Genomic DNA, 27,146 nt, shown 5'->3' with positions numbered 1-27,146 from the left:
AGCATTAATTTTACACTGCCTCTGTAGAGCCCTGTTTATTGTATATAATTCACTAAATTTACAGTATCCTAACTGTGTAAATTAAATAGTATTTGTCATTATCATCTTTAATAAAATACAAATATTTGGGGACGACTTCCTATGGGGGGTTCTGGCTTCCCCAGCCCCCCTCAATTCGAGCACTGCTTTAGGGACATAAACAAAAACACAGCCTACAAACGATAATTAAAGAAAATGTTGGGCCCCTTGTAAGACGGTCCATACCTTTAAAGCAGTGAGTGTCATTATTGAGTTATCATAGCTCACTGCAGAAACATCGACTCAAAAAGTGATATATACAGTTCATTCAGAGAGCAATCTTCAAAGCTTCATTTTTTACTTCCGTCTAATAAGTCAAACAAAAGTCCTAACAAATGCCAGTCAGTAGGACTAGCGTTTGAGTGATTCTACAACTGACCGCTCGGTGTCTCTGTTTTTCCAATTCTGTTTTTGGGCTATATTAGAGGAGGGAGGCGATGAGACGCTGATAAATTCTCTAGAGAGAGAGTGAAAGAAAGGATCCCTCTCTCTCCACCGCCAGAACCTTGAGCGCAAACACAAAGAGGAAGAGAAAGACACTCTATTTCCAACCATTACACCCTATTACTAAATGGACACGGACATCTGGCTTTACAATTAGACGTGGCTTCTGTTATTTTGTGGTTATTTGGCGGGAAATCGTGAACATTTCGTCGCTGTCCCATTCATCAACCTGCTCGCGATAGACAAGCACTGCGGAAAGGTATCGATCCCTTCTTCCTCCGGTCTTTGGGGCGAGTCATGGCGAAAGAGCACGAGCGGAACAGCTGCCTTCTGCGCGATTTACGGCAGCGTGCCGGTAATGACATCTGCGCGGACTGCGGTGCTGCAGGTAAGGGCATCTCACCTGGCCAACTGGTATGTGCAGAACGCTCATGCCGACCTGAAACTGCCGCACCTGTCACTGATCGATCGGGCTGTTCTCTGTTTGTATGGCTCTGGCATCTGCTGTCTGTTTAATGCTTAATTATCAGGCCCAGAGAGAAGTAAGGGTAACACTTAACACTACACATATAAAATGCCTAAATATTAATAATTACTATTTATTAACATATTATTATTATTATTATTACATTTGTGTTTTTATTTATTTTAATTAAAATTTGTGTTTTATATGTATATATGTTTTATTGTGTATATATATTTATATATTTTATATATACTACAATATTACATGCTTTAATATTTATTATTATCTTTTGTATATTTGTATTATTATATATTTGTAATATTTGTATTTTCAGCCATTTATTAAATATATTTTATTTGTATTCATATTATATAATTAATTATTGTAAATATATAAATAGCAATAACAATTCCCATGTTTAAGCTGCTCCACAATAATTACATATTAAGTACATGTGTTGTTAATTAGTAACATGGACACCAGCAATGTAAAATGTAATAAGTTGAATTTACTTAAAAAAAAAAATTAAATATACTTATTTGGCTCAAGTAAAGTGGTCTATTCCTAGTTTAATTTACTTGAGCCAAATACGTACATTTACTGCTAATTTACTTAGATTATTAAGGTAATTGGTTTACATGCTTTTTTAAGTAAGGTTAACTAATAGATTTTACGTGTAGTGTAGCAGAAGGGAGCTTTGCCGGTAACCACATATTTTTGTCTCCATTTTGGGGGACTTCTACCGTGTCATTAAAGTGAACCAGCATTGCGTATGATGCTACAGTCACATGTCATCATTGTGCCTCAGAGGGGAAACAACATGGACCTTTCATTGCCTCTCAGCTCTCCTTAATGTTGTTTGGCCACTCCGTGTCAGGAGCAGACCTGTATTTCAGATGAGTCTGATAATAATATGAGTCTCTACTATATACAGACCCCCCACCAACATGCCCACCCCTCCAAATGTTTTTACAGTCTTGTTTGGGTGACACAGTATTGAGTCAACATCTCATTTGTATGTTAGCTGTTAAAATGACATGAGTTTGTGGCACAATGCGGGGTGTTGTCAGAGCGTGTGTGCCTGCTGTTTTGTGTGCGTGTATGTGTGTGAGTCACACTCAAAGAGTGGGTGACTCAGCTGTTTTCTCAGGTCTCTTTGGAGAGATACCTGAACAGCTATTTTTGATTGTGTGTTTACTTGTTTTTGGATGGTAAGATAGAATTCTAATATTAAAGGGATAGTTCACCCAAAAATGACAATTCTGCCATCATTTGTTCAATCTCGAATTGTTCCTAACCCGTAGGACCCTTTTTCTTCTGTGGAACACTAAAGGAGATGTTAGGCAAAATGATAGCCTCAGTCACCATTCACTTTCATTGTATGGAAGAAGATGCAATAAAAGTGAACGGTGACTAAGGCTGTCATTCTTCTCCCTTTGTTTTCCATGGTAGAAAAAAAGTAATACGGTTTTGGGGTGAACAGATGGTGACAGAATCTTCATTTTTGGGCATACTATACATTTAAATGGCTCTGATGTCTTGAGACACACGTTCATACTGTACATATTTCTCTGCATTGCAGATTTTCTTTACAGTAACACATTCACATGCACAAACTGTCCTTATAAAAACAGTCATAATATGGTGTTCTGGGATTTTTGCCCAGCTTTGGATCTCAGCCCATTTCTTCTGTTTTACAACTGGAGGGCGCTTTATAGGCCAGAAGAAGACTCAGCATATAGGCCAGACAGACAGCAGGACTTGCATCAGACAGACCAATGCCCACTGCTATGAATGACACATGGTAGGAATTTCAGATGAGAGTGGGCTGCTGTCATTCAGTTGAAGGGTGATTTAGAGTTAAAGCAAAAATAGAAATTCTCCCCACTTCTGTTTTTCTTTCTTTCGATTTAAGTGTGTATACGTGGTGTGAACAGGCATGCATTAGAACCTTAGAAGGTGTAATTGTTTTTGTGAAAGGTTCCTACTACTATATTACAGATCCAAGTAATATACCCGAGTATGTGTGTGTTTTCGATACCTGGCCATCTATGTTCTTCTATTACATCACATTAAATGGCCACATGTCTGGCACACATTTAACATTTGCAAATGGTTTTTACAGAGCTTGATGGGTAAATGCCTGACGAATGTCTAGTGACCAGAACGTTACTTAATACTTTTTGATACTCTTTGCAAGACAGGATAGTGTGAGGGATTTTTTCCATTTTGACTTTGCTACAGAGCTTCTTGTGAAATAGTGTCAATGAAATTCCCCAAAATAGAGAACATTCAAACCACATCTTGTGCTAAACAGGCTGGCTTAAAAGAAAAATACAAAATTAGCTGGTTTGGGCTAGAGGTCGACCGACATGTTTTTTTTTTTTGACCGATGCCAATATCCAGAGAGCCGGGTGGCTGATAGGCCCATATAATGCCGATATATCACACAGTTTAATCTAGTAAATAACATATAAAATTGCTAATATATATATATATATATATATATATATATATATATATATATATATATATATATATATATATATATATATATATATATATATATAATGCCGATATATCACACAGTTTAATCTAGTAAATAACATATAAAATTGCTAATATATATATATATATATATGTATATATATATATATATATATATATATATATATATATATATATATATATATATATATATATATATATATATATTACTTATTTAAATACTTATTTAGCACTATATTTACTCAAAATTTTACACAGAACTTTAACTTTATAAAAAGACTCTTTAAAAAAAAATTAGATCATGTTTTAAATGGTAGATATCTAGCAGTATCTTCTGATTTCTGTTTAGTCATCCAATTTCAATAATTTATTTGAACATAAAGAAATCTAATGAATAATATATTAGGAAGAAGGTAATAGTGCACACAGTAGTCTAGAAACCATGGATTGCATGTGCACATTAGCAATAATTCTTTTTCAACAAAACCAATTGTACACGTAAGCGATTTTACTTTGAAGTTGCTCTCAAGTGCTAGTGCGGATCCAGCGAGCAGCAATATCTTCGCAGCTCTCACTTAACACGGCTTGGATAGTCTGCTTGGATTGTCATGGACTGACCATCATGTAACATTCGTAAATCAGAGGAAATTCATTTGACAGAACACGCGCTTCAGTTCAGAGAAAGATATTATGAGCGCTAGGAAGAAAGAAAAGGCTGGATTTTCATGATGTTCTTGAATTTCATCTGTTTAAACGCGATATCTGGATATTTGCAGATGGTATATGATATAAGTATGATATTTACCTTTTCATCATTAAACAAGAAAGTTAAAAGTTGCAGGGAACTGTTGAGGAGAGAGGGAGACTGAAACATGCAAGCACTTTAACATAATGAGCTCAAAGGCTTCGGTTGTGGCTTTTATATTCGGGGCCATTTAAATAAGGAGTTGTTGCACGGCAGTCATTATTGTTGTAATTCGATGGCACGTAACAACAAAGCGAACTGTGATTAGGTTCCTTCACCTGCAAGCATGCGATTCTCTGCGCCCTAGCAGTTTAAGAAACGAATCCCATTATATCCTATCCTATCTTATTATTGTAAGACTTTTCCCCTTATTGTAACATTCCCCTTGATTTAGTCATGTATGTTCATTATTTATTTTTTGTTGGCCAAGTTAGTGTGTATTAAGTGTGATGGATAAGTGTCCTTAGTGCTGACTTCTCGTGCCAAAAAAAGGCTTGAATTTCTTTTTAACTCTTGCTCCAGCACAAGATGCTAAAAACAGAGAAAGGACAACCAGACTAATCACGCTGTGGATTCAGTGACAAGAGTTCAAAAGTTCTGCTGCTGAAATCAGTACCAGAAATTCAAACCACTGCCCCCAGTGGCCGAAGCTGGAAGTGTTGTTTAGGTGAAACGTTCACAAGGTGGAGCTAGTTGTTTTTAGCTGTAAATGATGTAATACAGCTGCCAGGATGCAACTTTATTAACCCTAATCTCTAACCCAAACCCCAAACCTAAACCTAACCGTCAGTGAAATAAACATGTTGGTTTCACCAAATCCATGCACAGATGCTGTAAGAGCCTATTTTTTTTAATTCTTCAGTATTTCATAATGTATTATTGCCACCTTTAAATATATGCATGTTTACACATTTTGTTACATGCTTGTTTTTTTATGCAGAATTTGTAGTATTTCCATTGAGTTTACATTGATATTTATAACAAATGTTAAAATAGTACTGTCTCTTTAAGAATAGTTGATGTTCAGCAAACAGTTGAGTGGTTTATTTACCACATCTATGCTGTGTTTGCATTAATCTAACTGTAAATTGAATGGGTATTAAAAGAGACTTAAATAAATAAACAAAAATACATTGCGTGAATCTCAGCTTTAAAAGATAATGTATTTTTGTATTCTCTTCATCACATACTACTCTCTCTCTCTCTCTCTCTCTCTCTCTCTCTCTCTCAATCTCTGTTTCACTCAGAGCACATACAGTACATTATTTTGCATCTCTCTCTCTCTCACACACACACACACACACACACACACACACACACACACACACACACACACACACACACACACGTAGTGTTTCCATGTTTTATGGGGACTTTCCATAGACATAATGGTTTTTATACTGTACAAACTTTATATTCTATCCCTAAACCAACCTACCCTAAACCTAACCCTCACAGAAAACTTTCTGCATTTTTACATTTTCAAAAAACATAATTTAGTATGATTTATAAGCTGTTTTCCTCATGGGGAATGACAAAATGTCCCCACAAGGTCAAACATTTCGGGTTTTACTATCCTTATGGGGACATTTGGTCCCCACAAAGTGATAAATACATGCTCACACACACACACACACACACACACACACACACACACACACACACACACTCATGTTGTGTTTCCATGTTTTATGGGGACTTTCCATAGACATAATGGTTTTTATACTGTACAAACTTTATATTCTATCCCCTAAACCTAACCCTACCCCTAAACCTAACCCTCACAGAAAACTTTCTGCATTTTTACATTTTCAATAAAACATAATTTAGTATGATTTATAAGCTGTTTTCCTCATGGGGACCGACAAAATGTCCCCACAAGGTCAAAAATTTCGGGTTTTACTATCCTTATGGGGACATTTGGTCCCCACAAAGTGATAAATACACGCTCACACACACACACACACACACACACACACACACACAGACAGATAGACATTATAAATACCCAGAATACATATATCATGCAGCTGCGACAACACATACAGAGTGTTGCAAACTATATTCAGAAATGTGGCATGTGGGTTTCTCAGGTGCATCTTGCAAGTAATGCAGGAGTTCAAACAGAAGGCTACTCAATCGCTGGTGTACCATTGTATTCATGAGTAAAGGTCAGAGTGTTCAGAGCACACGTTTCTATGTGTTATTATACTGCCATCTCAGACACTCAAATTTTTTGCAGTCACATTTGACACTAAATGCCACTGTATCTGGACTACCTCTGCGCTTTTGTGCTTGCGTATGTGTTAAATGAACTGTGTAACAGAGACCGGTAACTCTTGCTTGCTTTTAAAGGAACACTTCACACAAAAATGAAATTTCTGTTATCGTTTACTCACCATCATGTCATTGCAAACATAACTTTCTTTCTTTTTTTCTTTCTTTCTTATATTATATTGCACTGCTTTCCATATATTAATAGTGATTAAGGACTGGGGTTGCCAAGCTGTAAAATATCAGAAAAGTACCATAAAAGTATTATTAAAAGCTTACATTTCTGAAACTTTTACTGTGCATGTTTTGGGTCATTTTGGAGCTTGACTGCCCCAGTCGTCATTCACGTCATTGCTATTCTTATTCTCACTACATTATGAGGGTGACAGAATTTTTCTGGGAAAAAATCTAAGTCATAGGTGGTATTAAGTACTGAGCAAGGTATGTAGTCGCTGACAGAGCCACACCTTGATTAGCAGATTATTAGTCAAGAATACAGCCTGACCAAATGGGCAAAAAACAGAACAAATTCCAATTCACGGTCATAAGTCTCTTGCTCTCTCGCTCTCTCTCTCTCTCTCTCTCTCTCTCTCTCTCTCTCTCTGCAATCTCTCTAAAAAATTACTTTTCAGGTATTTTCTACACAGTAAGTCCTACAATCTCCCAGTTACATTTAGGATTGATTTTAAAGTATTATTACTGGTATATAAATCACTCAATGGGCTAGGACCTCAATATATTGCAGATATGCTCACTGAATATAAACCCAACAGATCACTCAGATCATTAGGATCACATCAGCTAGAAATACCAAGGGTTCACTCTAAGCAAGGAGAGTCTGCTTTTAGCTATTATGCCAGCCGCAGCTGGAACCAGCTTCCAGAAGAGATCAGATGTGCTCCTACATTAGTCACATTCAAATCCAGACACAAAACACATCTGTTTAGCTGTGCATTTACTGAATGAGCACTGTGCCACTGTGTGTCCGACTGTTTGTACTGTATTTTATTTTATTTTATTCTAAACTGTTTCAATTATTCTTATTTTTTTATTCTTATTTTAATCTCTTCTATGTAAAGCACTTTGAATTACCATTGTGTATGAAATGTGCTATATAAATAAACTTGCCTTGCCTTGCCTTGCCTTACAATCGAAATACACATGACATTGATCTTATTGATTGCGTCAATTTACAAAGTAAAATAAAAAAACCTGATTTTCAGTTTATGGCTGTCTGTGTCATTGTAGCTGAAAGCCGGCACTCCCCAAAATACCCTAAGGGTTTTCAACTCTGTGAAAGGAGTTCCCAGCATTACCACTCTAGTCACACCTGAAATGTGTAAAACTTAAGCTTTTCACCTTTGCAGTTTCTTGAGAGTGTGACACAAACACAAGCTGTTGCGTGGGGTGTGAAGAGGCCTTCTGTGCCTGTGTGTTCTTGTGGATGTGTATGTGTGAGTTGCAGGTGACATTACAGGCCTTCCTGTCACCCACCCACTGTAGCTTTGCTTGCTTTTACTATTTTTCTTGACTTTATAATAAAAACTAACAGGATTAGTTTAGGCCTTATCATTATAGATGACCTCTGCTGTTTATATGCAATTATTAAAGCCACTTATTTATACCTTAATCTTAAAAGTGAAAGGAACAGAAACAAACTGCCAGTCCTACTTTGCGATTGTTAAATTAGATTTTACTGCAGAAAATCAAGTGTTCATGTGCAACGTGGTCGGCCGGGTGTGATGAAGTATACCAGGGCCTTTAGGGTTGGGATTTGGGTTAGGGGAGTTATTAAAATATGCATTCCTGTTGGTTGATTTACATAATTTACAACAAAAAATACAACTCGTATTGCAGCTACTCTGTGGACATTTCATCCAGAAATTGGAGCTCACAGGTGCCCAATGTTCAACAACACTTCCAGTTCCGAACACTGGGGGCACTGATTCAAATTTTCACCCATTTCAGCTGCAAAACCTTTGATCTACTGTCAACAAATTCACAGTGTGATCAGTCTGGATATGATATAGGGTGAATACAGTTGGGCTCATAAACTTAATAATCTATCATTGTATGGATATTCTTCCATTACCAACAATGGGCATTATGTTGGGTGGGGCACTTTAACCTTTTAGAGTAAGGTATAAATTCCTCTACAGTACGCCCTGGAGTGAGTTATTTTGCACTAGTATTTATTTGAAATTATTTTAATTTGTGAATTCTTGTTATAATATATATATATATATATATATATATATATATATATATATATATATTGTAAATATAATATAGTAAACGTGAACAAATGGGTTATGTCTGCTGTACTATTTTTGTTTTATTTATTTATTTCACCTTTATAGCTGTAAAAAACTAACTAACAAATAATATCAGCAGTCCGGTTTGCCTATATGCACTGCTCGACTTCTCAGACATGATATAATGGCTTTGCTTATACAAGCTGTGAACTGTTATTGTGGTATTTTTGGTGACGAGTTAGATGTCTGTATATAAAATAAGCTTATTCTGTGGTTTAAAAGACTGGATGAGTAACTGTTTAAAGGAATATTAATCACAGACGCTTGACCAGTGCAGCCTGTGTTGGCGTGAAAGATTTGAATCTGGCAATTTGTAACATAACTGGATGTTGCATAAACACATATGTGACACTAATCTGCGGGGCCCAGTTATTATACACGAAAGGGATAATACCATGTACTACATGTAGTACATGTAAAAAATGTCCATTGAATAAAATACAATATTTATGGATAGTATGTAAATGGGGATGCAGGGTTTGTTTCTCCCCTCACATGGCCTGACCTGTGTTCTTGTTCACTGTATTTTTTTTTTAACCTTTTTTATTCCACTGACAAGGAAGAGCCAGCTTTACAGGTCACATGTAGAGGTTTCGCAACAATTATCAGACAGATTGTGTTGTAAAATTTCCATCATAGTCTATTTCCATCCGTCATATTTTTTTTTAATTCCCTGAAAAAGCGGACAAATGGTACCCTAAATGAATGTCCCACTTTATCTTTATTTGGAAGGAACTCAGACCGGAGGTTGGGTTTCAATCCATTTTGCATAAGAGTTTAATGAACACATCCAAATTAGCAATCACAAATGTAGTAGGTAATACAGGCTGAGGTTGGCAACAGGTAATCAATCCAATACAGAAGGGGTAATCCAAGAACGTAAAGCCAATGAACAGGCAAAAGATCATAACAAAAAGCAGAATGAAAAAACAATAGGTAAACGCTTGGTAAGGCAGTTAAATTACTTCGCAGTGTTTGAGTGAGTGTTGTACATGGCTTATATACATGACAGACAAGAAGTGACATAGTTCCGTATTCAGGTGAGGGCTCCCTTTGGTGGATGGGAGACCGCTCAGATGTTACAGAATCCCCCCCTACGAACACCTCTGGGTGTTCTATTCCAGGGGCGTCCCCTTGGTTTAGGTGCAGGGTGATTGGGGTGCATTAGATGGAATTCATGGGTCAATGAGGGATCTAAGATGTCTCTGGCAGCTACCCATGATCTCTCTTCTGGGCCGTATCCGTCCCAGTCCATCAAATATTACAACTGTCCCCCTCGTCGTCTTGAGTCCGTGATCTCTCTGACCAGGTGTGCTGGAGCTCCATCAATCTGCAAAGGTGGTGGAGGTTCCATTTCCAGAGTACCGGGCCCAGATGCAGGATGGACAGGTTTTAACAATGATACATGAAAGGAAGGAGAGATGCGGTAGTTAGCAGGAAGCTCTAGTCTATAGGTCACAGGATTTATTTGTCTTAGGATGCAAAATGGTCCTAGATACCTTGGGCTGAGCTTCCTGCAAGGCAGCTGCAATGGAAGATCCCTTGTAGATAGCCAGACTCTCTGGCCTGGCTGGTAGTTGGGGTGGGGACGCCTCCTACTGTTGGCCTGAATACGTTGAGCCTGGATGGCACGTTGAAGCCTGACATGAGCGCTGTCCCACAGCCTCTCACTTCTGCTGACCCAATTGTCCACAGCTGGCACCATCGAAGGTTCACCTGACCAAGGGAACATGGGTGGTTGGTAGCCCAGAAGACATTGGAATAGGGTGACTCCTGCACATGAAGTGAATTGGGGGCCCCGGTCCGACACAATGTCCTCTAGCAGACCATAGATTCTGAATACGTGGTAAAACAAGGACCTTTAAGGGGAATCAGACGACAGGATTTTGAGAATCTGTCTATAATGACCAGAATAGTGTCTCCCAGGATAATCTGACTAGGAGTGGATATCACATTAAATGTAATGTCTTCAACATGAAAGATCCAATGCGTATAGTTAAAGGTATGGTTTGTTGTGTGATGCCTGTTCCTATGGGTTAGTTGTTGATGGCTGTGATATTGATGGTAGGTATGCATGGAAAGGTTGGTATGTTTAGTTCAGTGATGAGTTCATGATGAATCAGGTTTACAGCTGCCCCAGAAACTACTAATGCTGAAACATGGTGTTGGTCACCATCAAAATCTATGATCAGAGGTAGTTTAAAGTTCTGTTTGTGAGGATATGCAGTGATGCTGTTACTCACTTCTTTGCTGGAGATCTTAGTCTTATTGGGGCATGCTGCACATTGGTGACCTGAATGTCCACAGTAGAAACATAGCTTTTCATGGTGACATCGGTAGTGTTCCTCTGTAGACAACCTGGTATATCCGACTTGCATGGGCAGGTAAACTTACAATACTTCGCAGCGTTTGAGTGTTGTCCATGGCTTATATACATGATAGACAGAAAGTGACATTGTTCAGTATTCAGGTGAGGGCTCCATCTGGTGGACGGGAGACCGCTCAGATGTTACAGTATTTACCTTAATGATAACAGAGCATTGGCTGTGTTCCACATAGTGCATACTGTATGCTAAAGGAGCCCAGATGGTATACTATTTCCTATTTCCAATGGATTTTCTAGGTGCAGATCCATGCTTTTTGGCTAATACTATCCACAACCTCCTGTGCTACAGAAGAGGAGTTTGCACAATTCTCTTTTGACTTTTTAACAGGATGTTATGACATAATGTGTGTGTGATATGGCAGTTGTGTGTGATAAGCTTTTTATTTGTAACAATTAAAATTATTTCTTTCTTTCTTTCGTTCGCTCTCTCTCTCTCTCTCTCTCTCTCTCTCTCTACTCTCTCTCTCTCTCTCTCTCTCTCTCTCTCTCTCTCTCTCTCTCTCTTTATTTCTAGAGCCAGATTGGGTGTCTGTAAATCTGGGTGTGTTTGTGTGTCAGGGATGCTCTCTCATCCACAGAGGTATCCCCTGCCTCAGCCAGGTGAAGTCTGTACAGCAGGACACATTTGAGGATAAAGAAACAGAGGTGAGTAAAAAGCGCCCTACAGACAATTCACAAGCTGTTCTGTTGCTTATCATAGAAAACATACACTGCAAAAAATGATTTTCTAGACAAGTATTTTTGTCTTGTATTCCTGTCAAATTATCTAAACTTTCTTAAAACACGATTTATTTACTTGTCAAGCAAAATGGGATAAGATATTAAGTCTTGTTTTAAGATAAATCTAACTAAATTTAGTGAACTTTAGACTCAAAACAAGAAAAAAAATCTACCAATGGGATAAGCAAAATAAACTTGTTTTCCTTTTAAATTAAGTTTATTTTGCTTACCACATTGGCAGATTTTTTTTCTTGTTTTGAGTCTAAAGTTCACTAAATTTAGTCAGATTTATCTTAAAACAAGACTTAATATCTTATCCCATTTTGCTTGACAAGTAAATAAATCGTGTTTTAAGAAAGTTTAGATAATTTAACAGGAATACAAGACAAAAATACTTGTCAAGAAAATCATTTTTTGCAGTGTAGTCAGGTTTGTTTGTTTTTTTGGCTCAAAGCTCTTTTCTCAGATTTGCTTGGGCTTTTGGCTTCTGCAGGACTGGTCTTACTGCAGAAAAGCAGCTCTCTTTGATCTCCATCAAAAAACATCCAAATCAAGTAATCTCAAGAGCGACGGAGATTGATTGGCACTTTGTCTACTTTAAAGATTGAGGATGAAAACCATTAGGGCACAACATGAGCCTGTGAATCTACAGAGGAGAGCTGATGTTTGTGATAATCTTAACAGAGACATGAAGGACAGACACTTTGAATCAGAACTGTTGTGTAATCAAGAGATAAGCAAACAACCTTCAGACTTTGCTTTGCATTGACTGTAAAAACCAATAACAGTACAAAAATAACAGTTTTAATTCATAAATATGTGCAATACAAGTCTTCCTTTTGATATTCTAGTAGAGGTTTTCCCAAAGTGTGTTCAATGTGGATTGCGTTCATGCTTTTCATGTTATTTGTACTCTTTAAGTCACACATAAGTGTTCATGTGGCAATTTGCAATGTGAAAAAACTAGATTGTGCCCATTTAAATAAACAACTCTGTATACACTGCAAGCATAGAATGGACCTGATTAGTACTCATGAAACAATCAGTTCAGAAATACTTGGATATGGATGTGCATTGTTAATTTCACTGCAGAGACCATATTGTAAATTGAATGCTGGCTTCTTTTGATAAATAAACATTATTTAGTTACTTTTGAGAGTTGATCATAAAATGGTAATGAAAGGCACCGGTGGCCTGCCGATTTTATTCCCAATATATTTTAGGGAGATTGGATACATAAGTTTGGGAACCTCTGCTGTAGCAGGTAATAGTGCATATAATTTAATGCCTGTAAACAATTTTTCTCCATTCTCTTTAGTTTATCACCTCAATGGGGAACGAAGCAGCAAAGGCAAAGTATGAACAACAAGTTCCACCGTTTTATTACCGGCCCTCCCACACAGACTGCAGGTAGGACAAACACCACATGAGAATTACCTTGATGCTTTACTGCAGTGTTTCCCAAACTGGGGTACGTGTACCCCTCACGTACTGAGGTGACAATGGGGGTACATGAATACAATTCTGAGATTTACCATTCTTTTAAGTTCATCACCATCTAAAATAACATTCAAACCCAGCTCAAGTATTTCTCACTGGCAAAAATAGTATAAAAAAACTAGTGTACAAACACCAAAATGGTTGTGTCATAAAGGTTAGATAAATATGCAATGATATAACCCTATTTGTTGCGGTTAAAAATGCATTTACACGTGCGTTGTGCATCACACAAGTATTTGTTTTCACCAGCCCAGCACACTGCTAGGTGACGTAGCTTAGTGATAGTAAATCCAATTTATACATGTCAGTCGTCCATGATTTTAGTTAGTTTGTTTGTTTTTTGCAGTTTAAAATGTAATTTGTATTTAAGGTTAGTATCATAGGGAGCTCAACCTTGCAAAATTGTCAAATGTGACATAAAAAGCATCTTGAGCTGACCACGCAATTGCACAGACACGTAACAGCAATGCTCAAAGTTGGCATCCTGTACCTGCAATGATGCGCAATTCCAGGCACAGAACTGAACGCTATTCTTGCATACCGTGACGCGATGAGGTGGGAGTTTTCAAGTTATGCAGTTGTATCATATCTAGCATACACATCTCAATCGGTAAGCCATTTATTCAGTATGTATATGATTAATATAACATGTACAAAGCATGTACAAATATAACATGTTTAATATAAGGGAGTTGTTTTACAAAGATAATTATATTAAATATACATATTTTCAAAATACATTGTGTGAATGTTATCTATGCGTTAGAGAGGGGGTACTCAAAAGGATGTTGAATGTTTGGAGGGGTACGCCACTGTAAAAAGTTTGGGAACCACTGATCTACAGTATCATCTCAGAGATTCTAATGAGAAACAAACTTATCAGTCCATTCTTGCCAGTAAATCCCTATGGGTGAAAATGGGCAGCTTTAGCTGTTTTGTTTTGTGTAGAGCACGCCTATTGAAAAAAAGTAACATTTTGTAATTTAAAAGCTCTTGTTTTGTGTTTTGTTTTGATTTGTCTGTTAACTGTAGTACAAGCCTTTTGGAAAATAGCATCACCTCAAGGAGACTTTTGTTTAGTTTTGTCATTATGGCATCAGCAGCATCATAATAGGATTTTTAGATTCTCATGAAGAGATGCTCTGTTTCAGACTGCTCACAGTGCTTTCTCTCAAAGGATTAGAAAAATATGGTCTAGTGGTGTACTAATTAACTTTTTGTTTGTGTGTCATTTAAAAATGAGCTAGGGTTGCGTTTTGTGGTGTGTGTGTGTGTGTGTGTGTGTGTGTGTGTGTGTGTGTGTGTGTGTGTGTGTGTGTGTGGTTCTTTGACTGAAAGATTCTGTTCACATACCAAATCATTTTCAAATATATAGTGTTCTAGTCAACATGAAAGTGAACATGAAATAAAAATGGACAAAGTTAACTTATATAAGACATGATATATCAGTGTATATTATGCAAAAAAAAAAAAGAAAAAAAGTAAAGTCAAAATGTAAACTTGCTCCACCTCTGAAATGGCTCTCCTGTTTTGCTGATGTCATATTAAGGAAGTTTAGCAAAGTAAAATGCTTTGCAAACTTCATTTTATGTTGACTTAAGATAACGACGAGTTTTCACATAAAGGCATATTTTAACACGTGAACTCCTGTTGTTTTATTTTTCATCAACAGAATTTTGAGGGAACAATGGATCAGAGCCAAATATGAGAGACAAGAGTTTATACTCATCGAGAAACAAGAGCCTTATTCAGCAGGTGAGAATCAGCACACACAAACACACATGCACTGTTAGCTGAGTCGTGCTGGTGCAGTGGGCTAAAGCACATAACTGGTAATCCGAAGGTTGCTGGTTCAATCCCCACAGCCACCAACATTGTGTCTTTGAGCAAGGCACTTAACTCCAGGTTGCTCTGGGGGGATTGTTCCTGTAATAAGTGCACTGTAAGTCACTTTAGATAAAAGTGTCCAAATGTGTAAATGTAGCTGTTGTTTGTGGGTGATGGTTCTCAAACTTCTCATGCCTCTTGTTTCATCTGTAACCCTCTCATCTTTCATTTATTTGTTCTGCTTATGCACATTTGACCTTGTGAGTTCTGTCTAAGAGGTTCTTCTTGGATCTAACTGGGAGAGTCAGTTTTATTACCATATAGAATATCCTGTTTCATTACTTTACAGTCTTATTTATTGAGAAGAGAACTCACATTGGCTGACAATGATCTCATCTTTGATACACACATACACACATACACGCACAAACATACAAACGTATGCTGCACTCATGCCTTTTATCAGTGGAAATCTAACCACATTGCTAAAGGGCATTATAGCTGTAGTTAGACATAGATGCTGAAACTCATTTTAATGTGTGATGGTATTTTGTATCAGGGTAAATGGCACTGGCCACATAGAACAGCTAGTTGCATCCCAATAGTGTGGAGGGACCAGATAATGCTACGAAAAAATGCAGTTTGGAATTCAGAAAAGATGGCTTTCATTTTGTGCTCGCAACCTTTGAATCTGTCTTGTGACATTGTCCTGTCTCCATACTCAATGTCTCTTGTCTATTCATAAATGGGCAAAATGCTCAGTGAAATAAAAAAATGCAAATATTATAGATAAATATAGCACTATATACTGTATATAATATGATTAACACTACAATAACACTGCAAAAAAGTTCCATTTGTTAACACAAGTATAGTATTAGGTATCATGAACTAAAAATAAAAAATATTTTTTACAGTGTGTTTTAATCTTGGTTAATGTTCATTTATGAATATAAAAGTGTTAGTTTATGTTAGTTTATAATCCATTAATACATTTTAAGATATACAAGATTTATTGTTAGAAATGTATCAGTGTATGTTGAAATTAACAAGATTAATACATGCTTTAAAATGATTGATAATTCAAGTTAATTAATGTCGGTAACTAATGTTAACAAAAACAACCTTATTGTAAAGTATTACCATAATATTTTATGACACTGTTATTATATGTTATAATAGCACATACTACTATATGTTATTATAGTATTTTCATAGCTTGTTACCAGACAAAATGCAAATAGTATATGTAAATTGACTTTATAATATAGTATATATATATTATACTTTATAAAATGGTAGTTCTGACTCTAAGTTCTGATAGTATAAGCTGGATTCAAAGCACATTTGATATTAATATGCCGTGTTGCTATGCTAATTAGCAACCAAAAACAGCCTACAGTTTGGATAATGAACTATATTACTTTGCAGAATAATTTATTTCTTCGAAGTCAAAACTCAAAGTGAACACTTTTTTATTGTCATGTGTACAGAGGACTAAGGACAATGAAATTCTTACTTAGACCTGAGACTGAGACTGAGACCACATGTATGTGCAAAGAAAGCAAGACAAACAGGGATTGACAGACAGAAAATGTACATAAACTTACACAATAATATAGTACATAGTGTATGAATGTATAGAGCAGGGCTAGACAATCCCGTCCCTGGAGAATATGTAGTGTAATGTGTATGTAAAACGAGAATTCATAAATGCACTCATATATTAATATAATAATATGTAATGTAATCAGGGTTGGGAGGGTTACTTTTGAAATGTATTCCACTACAGATTACAGAATACATGCTGTAAAATGTAATTTGTAACATATTAGATTACTCAAGGTCAGTAACGTATTATAAATACTTTGGATTACTTCTTTAGCACTGGTAGATATTTTTCTCTGGTTTTTACTATAAAAACTCTGTCAGTACAATAAGACAAATTACACAAATTACACAAATTACACAGGGCAGCTGTGGTTCAGATGGTAGAGTGGGTTGGCTACCAATCGCAGGGTTGGTGGTTTGAATCCCGGCCCACATGACTCCACATGCCGAAGTGTCCTTGGGCAAGACACTGAACCCTGAGTTGCTCCTAATGGCAGGCTAGCGCCTTGCCTTGGTGTGTGAATGTGAGTGTGGATGGGTGATTGGGACACAGTGTTAAGGGCTTTGGTAACCTCTAAGGTTAATAAAAAAGCGCTATATAAGTGCAGACCATTTACCACATGTTCAAAAAAACATTCTCTGAAAAACCTAAATATCTTATGCAGTGTTGTTTAAATCAATCAAATTTATCTTGTTTTAAGGATTTTTAGATATTTTACTGGAAAACAATACAAACATTATTATCAACAATATGATTTTTGCCCTAAAATCAAAGGTCTTACCAAAAAAAAAGAAATTATGATCCAATGTGAATTTTCTTAATAAAAAATACCGTAACATGTAAAGTGGCTAGAAACAGCATTTTAGCTTAGCATAAAGCTGACAATTTACACAAGGTTTATTTCTATTTCTTCTGCTCCAAACTGAATTCAAACTTACCTCTCTGTCTGCTCGTATGAATGTAACGCATCATAAGAAAGTGTTTCACTACTGTTCAAATGCACTTTGGATTGCATCAATTATATTTATAAATGTTTTTATCTGAAAGGACTAAATATTAAATTAAACAAATGACAATAAAATGCAAAGTAATCTCTTCAGTAATCAAAATACTTTTTGAATGTAACTGTATTCTAAATACCAATTATTTAAATTGTAACTGTAGTGGAATACAGTTACTTATATTGTATTTGAAATACGTATTCCTGTTACATGTATTCCGTTACTCCCCAAATCTGAATGTAATGAACAGTGCTGTGTTTTATCATAGTGCTTTTGATGCCAAAATACAGTATGTTACTAGACAATAAGTGTATGTTAGTACTTACATTTTGGTGTAAATAGCATGTAACTTCCTTAGTGTACATACAATATTGTATATCCTTCACCATTTTTTGTCACATTGTTAACTTCTGTTTTCTAGTCTAATGTTTTTCATGTCCTTGAGTCTGGACTGACCGTTTTTATGGAAAACAGATAGACCCAACACAACAGACTATTCCTAACAAAAGACGTACTTTATAAAGAATCAAAGGCCTCTCTCATAATCTCCATATCTCTCATCTTTCTTTCTCTCACACACTTGCTTGATCTCTGTTGTCTCCCTCTCTCTCTCTCTCTCTCTCTCTCTCTCTCTCTCTGTGCTTTGCCCCTCTCTCCTTTGCTCAGCTCTGCATTTTCCTATTTTAATCAATCATTGAGACATTTTGTTTTACATGTGTAACTGCTGTCTGTTCACAGAGATGAGTAGGTGCTACACACTGCTCAAATCTGATAGATAGATAGATAAGTCCCTCAGTGCTGCTCTTTAAAAAAGAGGTGTATTGAAATTAGAGAGCAGCGATTGTGAATGAGTACAGTGAATTTAGACACACTCTGCCAGCACACAATTATGTGTTTTTGGAACACTGTGTGTCCTTCTCCGCTAATCAATAGTGTATTGATCGGCATGTGGAGAAGGCGCAGTTCTGGATTGATGAGGTAATGTAGAGTGAATGAGTCATGAGCACTTGTGCAGTGTACCAGAATAGTGCAGAATAAACAGAAAATAAATTTTCTTCATCAGTAAGTAAATTCAAAGAAATTGTAATTTTTGCAACACTTTGATTTTACTTAAAAATTTAAGGCAGCAATAAGCTTAGGCTTTCAATTTGAAGTGGGTTGAAATCAAAATCAAATACAAATTTTGCCCAAAATCCTGTTGTATGCAATGTAGATGTCTACGGCCACCTCCTGTTTCCTTGCATTTCTTCAAGAAGAAACTTTTTTTTAAATTTCTTTTTTAAATGTCTGCTATTGCGAAGCTTTTTTTATGTGATATCTTTGTTGATTTTGATGTAGTTAAAGTGACAATAACAATTCAATTGTTACTGATATTTTAAAATGAGTATTTACTGAGTATAAGCAACTTGTGCACGGTATACATTTTGTATATTATTTTATTGAAAAATTATTTGAAATTATACAATGATAAAACAGGCATTTGAGGTAAAGTATACCTCTTTTCCACTATATATATATATATATATATATATATATATATATATATATATATATATATATATATATATATATATATATATATATATTCTAAAGTTGTCATGTCCAAACTCCCAAACATATGCTATCTCTGCCATGCCCAGGGAGTCCTCCTGATAATATCCCAAGATTTACTACTGTGGTATGTATAGGCTAAGTCATAAAATGTATAAATTTACATAATAAACATTATAAATAGCCGTGTCAAATAGCCTGCCACGGCCGGCGAGCCAGCGCCCATGTCTGCCACGGTCAGCGAGCCAGCGCCTGTAGCCTCGACCGCCCCAGAGCCAGCGCCTGTAGCCTCGACCGCACCAACGGTAATATCTCAGTTAAAAAAAAACAAATTATCAGATGATTGTTTATATCAGGATTTATAGAGGTAATTATAGGTTACGTGCAAATAATGACAAATAATTTTTACTATTTTGATAAATACAATATATATGTCACATGACTAATTTGATAACTTGTTAGTCAGTGAATAAATCCATTGATCAGCATCATTTCAGCCAGAATTACATTTTATTCTCATTGTAAGGTTTTTTATTTATTTTGATAAACGATGATTGCATCTATTTTGTACATTGGACGTATATCTTGAGTGAGGGGACATCTGTTTTGCATTTTGCTTGCGATTTCACTGGAAAGGAGCACGAGCTTCGGAACAATAAAATGAGAAGACGTCTTAAATAAATGGTAATAAATGGCCAGATTGCCACTTATGATAACACACACAAATTAAATAGAAACTCCTGCTCAAGAACTGGAGTTGTTTCTTCTGTATTAGACACTTACCTGATGAAAGCTATTTCAAAAAGTGGTAGGGACATATTCCACCCGTCCCACCCATAAATGATGCCTTTGCTTCAATGGCTTTCGGCTCATGTGTTAACTCACATTCTCTTTGGGACTCGTATATTTGATACATTTGATCACACTTGAACAAACTTATAAACGCAGTAAATGTTGGTTATGTAATGCAAACTTTAAAATGTTTACATAAATGTTTGTAAATATTCAAAAGTCATGTACTATTGCAAAAGTGTTTTGATATCTTAAGATAATATTGTGTGAGTAACACAATGTGTTACTAGTGATTTGTCTGAAAGGGAATAAAAGATGTTGTTTTTTTGTTGTAGTTGTAGTGACTGTTGTTAATTTCACCAGGAAAGTGCTGCAAGGCAAGTACAAATTATTTAGCTAAAATGTAGGTATTGTAACTACTCAGAACATTTTAACAATAGCATAGCAACGCCTTGGCAACCACCCCAATGCCCTTGCATCATGGTGAGCATCGTGGCATGCACTACCCAAATAACAAACTGTAAAAATCTAGTTCCATAAATCAGTCATATACAGTAAACTTAGACCTCCTTTTTTTACAAAAATACTTTTAAGGATGTACATATTTATAGAGTAGTTAATTGTAATTAATTAATTTTCTAATTGTAGTTAATTACTACATGGAAAAAAAACTTGTGCTTTCTAACTATCTTTTTTAGGGTACAGAGAGGGGCTTCTATGGAAACGTGGTCGAGACAATGGGCAATTCCTGAGTCGAAAGTTCATTCTGTCAGAAAGGGATGGAGCACTCAAGTACTTCAACAAGCAGGATGTTAGTTCTGTCTTTCTCTCTCTCTACACACACACACACACACACACACACACACACACACACACGTGTTTACTTCTAAATGAGGACATACCGTAGACTTTATATTTTTTTTAAATAAAGCTAATTATAATTACTGTAGACGCAATTGTACATTGTAGAATTTAAAGGGATAGTTCAACCAAAAATCATTCACAAACCCCAGTCATTTACTCACCTTCATGTTGTTCCAAACCTGACTTTCTTTGTTAGGAAAATGTTAGGCAGAGTGCTCATGCACTTTCATTGTTTGGAAAAAAGATGCAATGAATGTGAATGATGACAAAGATTAACAAACTGCTTTGTGTCTCTTTTTGTGTTCCACAGACAGAATGATATTTTTTCATTGAACTTTCACAATTTAAAAGAAATTTTGTATTAGCTTAATTTATGAATCCAATTAAGGGAGTTCCTGTCCCCAAAGAGAGGTTTTCTGGGGATAATGTCATCACAAAGTAGGCTATTGCTTAGTAAACACACACAATAACTTGTGCTTACCCAAAACATCACAGTTCAGCAGCACCATCAAAATTTAATGTGAGTCTAGGGAATGTCTGGTCAGTTCCTAACATGTTTTGTCATTCAGAAAGCATGCGCTTATGGCTGAACAGTTTCCTTTATCTTCCAGGCGAGAGAACCAAAGGCCATAATGAGGATTGAAACCCTAAATGCTACTTTCCAGCCAGCTAAAATAGGCAACCCCTGTGGACTGCAGATCACCTATCTCAGAGACAACAGTACCAGGAATATCTTCGTGTACCATGAAGACAGTAAGGTATCATGCATTTTTTTAATGTCTATGATCTACATGGATATGAGCTGAACATGCTCTTGTAGAAATGTATCAATTGGCTACAATGTAACCATTATTGCTTTTAGCATTTTGTAACAAGGTAAAAGGGAAAGGAGGAGGCCAGAACCGGCTTGACAATATAAATAAAATATAATTATATACAGGTGAAACTCGAAAAATTAGAATATCGTGCAAAAGTTCATTAATTTCAGTAATTCAACTTAAAAGGTGAAACTAATATATTATATAGACTCATTACAAGCAAAGTAAGATATGTCAAGCCTTTATTTGATATAATTTTGATGATTATGGCTTACAACTTATGAAAACGTCTCGGGTTATGACTATAACCCTTGTTCCCTGAGAAGGAACGAGACACTGCGCCGCTGAAAACGACTCTTTGGGGAACGCCCTTAGCGCGCGCTTCTGAAGTATGAATGAAACTATTCCAATCTTGATTGGTGTTGCGCCATGACGTAACATGTGACGGCATAACCGATGCATAAAAGTGACGCCGCACACATACACATTAGCCTAGCGATGAAGCAAGCCGCCTCAGGCCTTGAGGGGCGTGGCAGGACGACGAGTGTCTCGCTCCCTTCAGGGAACAAGGGTTATAGTCATAACCCGAGACGCTCCTTCCGAGGGAACTCGCGACCGCGCCGCTGAAAACGCACTCTTTGGGGAACGAATGCCCACTAGGCCACGCGACCGAAAAAAGGCCTGCCCTAGGGTGAAACTGAACTCAGGCACTCAGCTAGGACGAGAGCACACGCGCGCCAGGCGCACTAGGGAGGTGCAGACTGTAAAACCTGATGAAAGTGTGCGGGTAGCCCAACCGGCTGCCTCACAGATCTCCTGGAGGGGTACTCCCGATAAGAGAGCCCTAGAGGACGCCATGCCTCTAGTTGAATGAGCCCTCACGGCCAAAGGTGAAGGCAATTTAGCGACCTTGTAGGCCGAGATAATAGCCTGAACAATCCAATTACTAATGGTTTGTTTCGAGGCAGGGAGCCCCTTCTTAGGTGACCCAAAACACACTAACAGTTGGTCCGACCTCCTCCAAGAAGAGGACCTCTCGAGGTAACGCCAAAGCTCTGACAGGGCAGAGCAAATGGAGCCTCTCTTCTTCTGCCGACACATGAGGTGGAGGATGAAAAGCCTGCAGGATCAGAGACCGTGCCGTGTTAGACGGCACCTTAGGCACATAGCCAGGTCTCGGTGTAAAATGGCTTTAACTCCGCCAGGGGCAAACTCCAAGCAAGCTGGCGTCACTGCCAGGGCTTGAAGATCACCCACCCTCTTTAGAGAGGTAATAGCTAAGAGAAAAGCCATCTTGAACGCCAGGTCCTTGGGCTAAGCCGACTGAAGGGGTTCAAGGGGGCCAGGGATAACCCTTCGAGAACCACCGCCAGGTCCCAGGCAGGAACCCTGGACCTGGTTGTCGGTCTCATCCTCCATGTACCACGGAGAAAACGAATGACCAGCTGGTGCCTCCCCAGAGGCCCATCACTCAGTGGTGCATGGAACGTCGAAATGGCAGCCACGCACACCTTGAGTGTGGAAGGGAGAGACCCAGAGAGAAACGATCTTGAAGAAACTCCAGAACTGAAGCCACCGGGCAGTTAACTGGATCTACTTCATGTTCTCTACACCAAGTGGAGAACACATTCCACTTGAGGCCATATAATCTCCTAGTAGACGGAGCCCTAGAGCTAAGTATGGTTTCAACCACCCCCGCTGATAGACCAGCATTTAGGTACTGAACCCCCTCAGGGGCCAGACCCACAGTTTCCACAGCTCTGGACGAGGGTGGAAGACTGTGCCCCCGCCTGAGACAACAGATCCCTCCTCAGAGGAATCTGCCATGGCGGAGCTATCAGGAGTGAAATTATGTCTGAGAACCATACTGGCCGGCCACATGGGGGCAACCAGAAGTAGACTGATGCCCTCTTGGCGGACCCTTTCCAGGACTCCCGGAGCAGAGCGATCGGGGAAATGCGTACAGGCGAAGCCTCGCCAAGCCTGTACCATGGCGCCCAACCCCAGTGGGGCTGGATGTGAGAGGGAGAACCAAAGTGGACAGTGGGACGCCTCGAGACGCTAACAGATCCACTTCTGATGGTCCAAATTTGTCCCATATCAACTTCACCACCTCTGGATGAAGTCTCCATTCCCCGGCCTCAGCCCCTGCCTCGACAGGATGTCTGCTCCCTGATTCTGAACCCCGGAATATACATTGCTCTGATAGACAGTATTTTCCCTTGGGACCAAAGAATTATCTGATGCGCCAGTCTGCACAGAGGGCGCGATCTGAGTCCTCCTTGTCGGTTCAGATAAGCTACCACTGATGTATTGTCCGAACGCATTTAGGACATGGTAACCCTTGATGTCTGGAAGGAAGCTCCTCAGAGCCCTGAACACAGCCAACATCTCTAGACAGTTTATGTGCCAAGAATGATGATGGTCCTGCCACAGACCCCTGGCAAAGCTGCCGCCCATGACCACGCTCCAGCCAGTGAGGGAGGCGCCTGTCGAAACGGTTTTCCCGCGACATGACGCCCCAACACTGGCCCTTGGGACAGGAACCAAGGTTTCTTCCATATTAGCAGAGAACGAAGGCACCTGCGCTGCTACTCTGATTATACTGAAATGGATTCCCGCTGGGGAAAACCCTTGGCTTTCAGCCACCACTGGAGGGGCCTCATGTGTAGAAGGCCCAACGGTACAATGTTGGATGCCGCTGCCATGAGGCCCAGCAGTCTTTGAAATTGCTTTACAGTGATGGCCTGGCCTAGCTTTTAACCCGGACACCATCGCCATAAGGGACTCGATACGCGCAGGAGACATGCGTGCCTGCATCGTAACAGAGTTCCACACAACGCTCAGAAACGTTGTGCACTGGGATGGTTGTAACACACTCTTTTTGTGTTGAGTCTCAACCCCAAACTTCGAATGTGGCCAAGAACGACATCTCGATGCCGAATCGCCATTTCTCGAGACTGGGCCAGAATGAGCCAGTCGTCGATATAATTCAGTATACGGATGCCCTGAAGTCTCAGTGGAGCAAGAGCTGCATCCATACATTTGGTGAATGTGCGGGAGATAGTGCTAGGCCGAACGGAAGAACCCGATATTGGTAAGCTTCGCCCCAAAGCTAACCTCAGGAACCTCCTGTGACATGGAAGGATGGATACATGAAAATAGGCATCTTTTAGATCTATCGTGACAAACCAGTCCTCGGATCTGATCTGACTCACGATGACAGGAATAGTAAGCATTTTGAACCTGAACCTCCTCAGAGACCGGTTCAAAACTCTGAGATCTAAAATCGGCCTCAACCCCCCATCCTTTTTGGAACTATAAAGTACCGGCTGTAAAGACCGGACTCCCTGTCTGAATGATGAACACGCTCTATGGCCTCCTTCAGCAGCAGAGATTGCACTTCTTGTTCCATCACCTGAGCCTGCTCCGAACCACTGTAGTCTGCACCACCCCAGAGAATTTGGGGGCGGTGCCCGAACTGCAGTCTGTACCCTGAATTTATTATATGCAGGACCCATGCAGATATGTTGGGAAGATGATTCCATGCCTCTACAAAATCTACTAAGGGAACCAGCCTCTCGAGGCTGGTCTCGGTGTGCTTCGAAAGCACTGTTCTCGACTTCCTGAAGCGGGATACCGGCAGGATTTGGTCGATACAGTGCTTGTGACCACAATTGATGTGTGTTTTTTATTTTTTGACGCGAACGGCACGGTGTGCTTTCGCTAGAGATTGGTGTGGCCCGAAGCGTCAGAGACGGCGGGAAACCAACACCGATTTCCTGAGGACTCCGCTGCGAGAACAACCTCGGTTGCTCTGCAGCTGGGGCAGCCCTCCGAGGTTCTAACACCCCGGTTAGGACCTCTTCCCAAGCCCTCCTAGCCTTAAGGACGTCCCTCAGGTCGGCCCCCTGGCTGGAGGGCTTCGCTGGGAGCGCTTCCTCTGTTGCCAAGCTCCTGGAGGAGGGGCTCTAGAGGAAACGCTCTCCTTTTGCTCAGCGCGGTGCGAGGAGCTGACTGAAGGCTGGGGCTGATGTGTTTGCCCCACCCTACTTGACTTAGACTTGGATTTACGGGGAGAAACTGCTTGAACGCCGCAGATTGTTTCCTCGCCTCTTGAAACCTGTCGACGACCGATGTAACGGCGTCGCCGAACAGGCCAGAGGGCGAGAGCGGGCATCAAGCAAAAAAGCTCTGTCTTTTTCTTTTATACCCGATAAATTTAGCCACAGATGCCTCTCCGTGGTCACCATAGCTGCCATAGAGCGGCCAATAGCGCGGGCCGTCTCTTTAGTTGCCCGGAGAGACAGATCTGCGGCTCTGCGCAACTCCGCGATATCTTCGGGAGTTGGCCCCTCCCTCGCCTAAGTCTTTCAGGAGATCGGCCTGGTACGCCTGCAAAATCGCCATTGAGTGCAGGCACGAACCAGCCCGACCTGCCGCCATGTAAGCCCTGCTTATTAATGCAGATGTATCTCTGCAGGGCTTACTAGGCAGCGCCGGGTTTTAAGGGAAGATGCCGACTCAGGAGAGAGGTAACCGGCTAAAGCCTCCTCCACACCAGGCATCTTCCCATAGCCCATATCCCGTGCCCCTAAAACGTCGCTGTAATCGACCACACTGGGGGTGGAGACACGGGACGAATGTGGTTTATCCCACGATCTCGAGATCTCTTTGTGGAGATCGGGGAAAACGGCAAACCCCGGCGCTGGGGTTGTGACGCGTGCTGCAGGAAACGCTCGTCTAATTTGCTTCCGACGTGCGTTCCCTGCTCATTTTGTGGCCAGCTAATGTTAAGTCTGGCCACAGCACTCGTCACAACCTGAATCAGCTCCTCAAAAGCCTGGCCGAAAACCGGCGTGCTTGGCTGCTCACGGTCGTCCGCATCAATGCTGAGCATTTCCACTTCCTCGGAAGCAGAGAGCTCGAGCATTGGGACCTGATCGTGGGCAGAAGAAGCCGCGACGCGGGCTTCTGCACCACTCACAGTAGGCTCGGGATCCTCAAATGAAGAATGAGAAAGTGCCGTAGCAGTCTCATTCTCATCTGCAAGATCCCGCTGCGAACCCCACGATCTCAATCGCCGCGCTGCCTCAACAGACGCGGGACCAGAACCGTGGGGAACGCGAGCCTGACCGTGCTCATCAAAGCACGCCAACCGGGAGCGCAGCACTCTCATGGGTAGTGCTTCACAACTTACACAGGCAGATCCCTCGAGAGCTGCCTGTGCGTGCTGCGCTCCCAA

At 39.5% G+C, this 27,146-nt stretch overlaps 1 protein-coding gene across 1 annotated transcript in view; it reads left to right on the top strand.

Annotated features, from left to right (window-relative positions):
- The first annotated feature begins 389 nt into the window (after nt 1–389).
- LOC127626571 (arf-GAP with dual PH domain-containing protein 1) overlaps nt 390–27,146 on the top strand; it is a 37,039-nt gene continuing 10,282 nt past the window's right edge. Inside the window, exons 1-6 of the mRNA XM_052102457.1 lie at nt 390–910; nt 11,731–11,861; nt 13,255–13,346; nt 15,109–15,191; nt 20,918–21,030; nt 21,695–21,841. Coding sequence (XP_051958417.1) covers nt 820–910; nt 11,731–11,861; nt 13,255–13,346; nt 15,109–15,191; nt 20,918–21,030; nt 21,695–21,841 — 657 coding nt within the window. The 5' untranslated portion in view covers nt 390–819. The remainder of the gene's footprint in view (nt 911–11,730; nt 11,862–13,254; nt 13,347–15,108; nt 15,192–20,917; nt 21,031–21,694; nt 21,842–27,146) is intronic.

The sequence above is a fragment of the Xyrauchen texanus genome, chromosome 33 (genome assembly GCF_025860055.1).
Source record: "Xyrauchen texanus isolate HMW12.3.18 chromosome 33, RBS_HiC_50CHRs, whole genome shotgun sequence".
Taxonomy (NCBI): Eukaryota; Metazoa; Chordata; class Actinopteri; order Cypriniformes; family Catostomidae; genus Xyrauchen; species Xyrauchen texanus.
The sequence above is the reverse complement of the archived record's forward strand: the minus strand, read 5'-3'. Positions and strand labels throughout refer to the sequence as shown.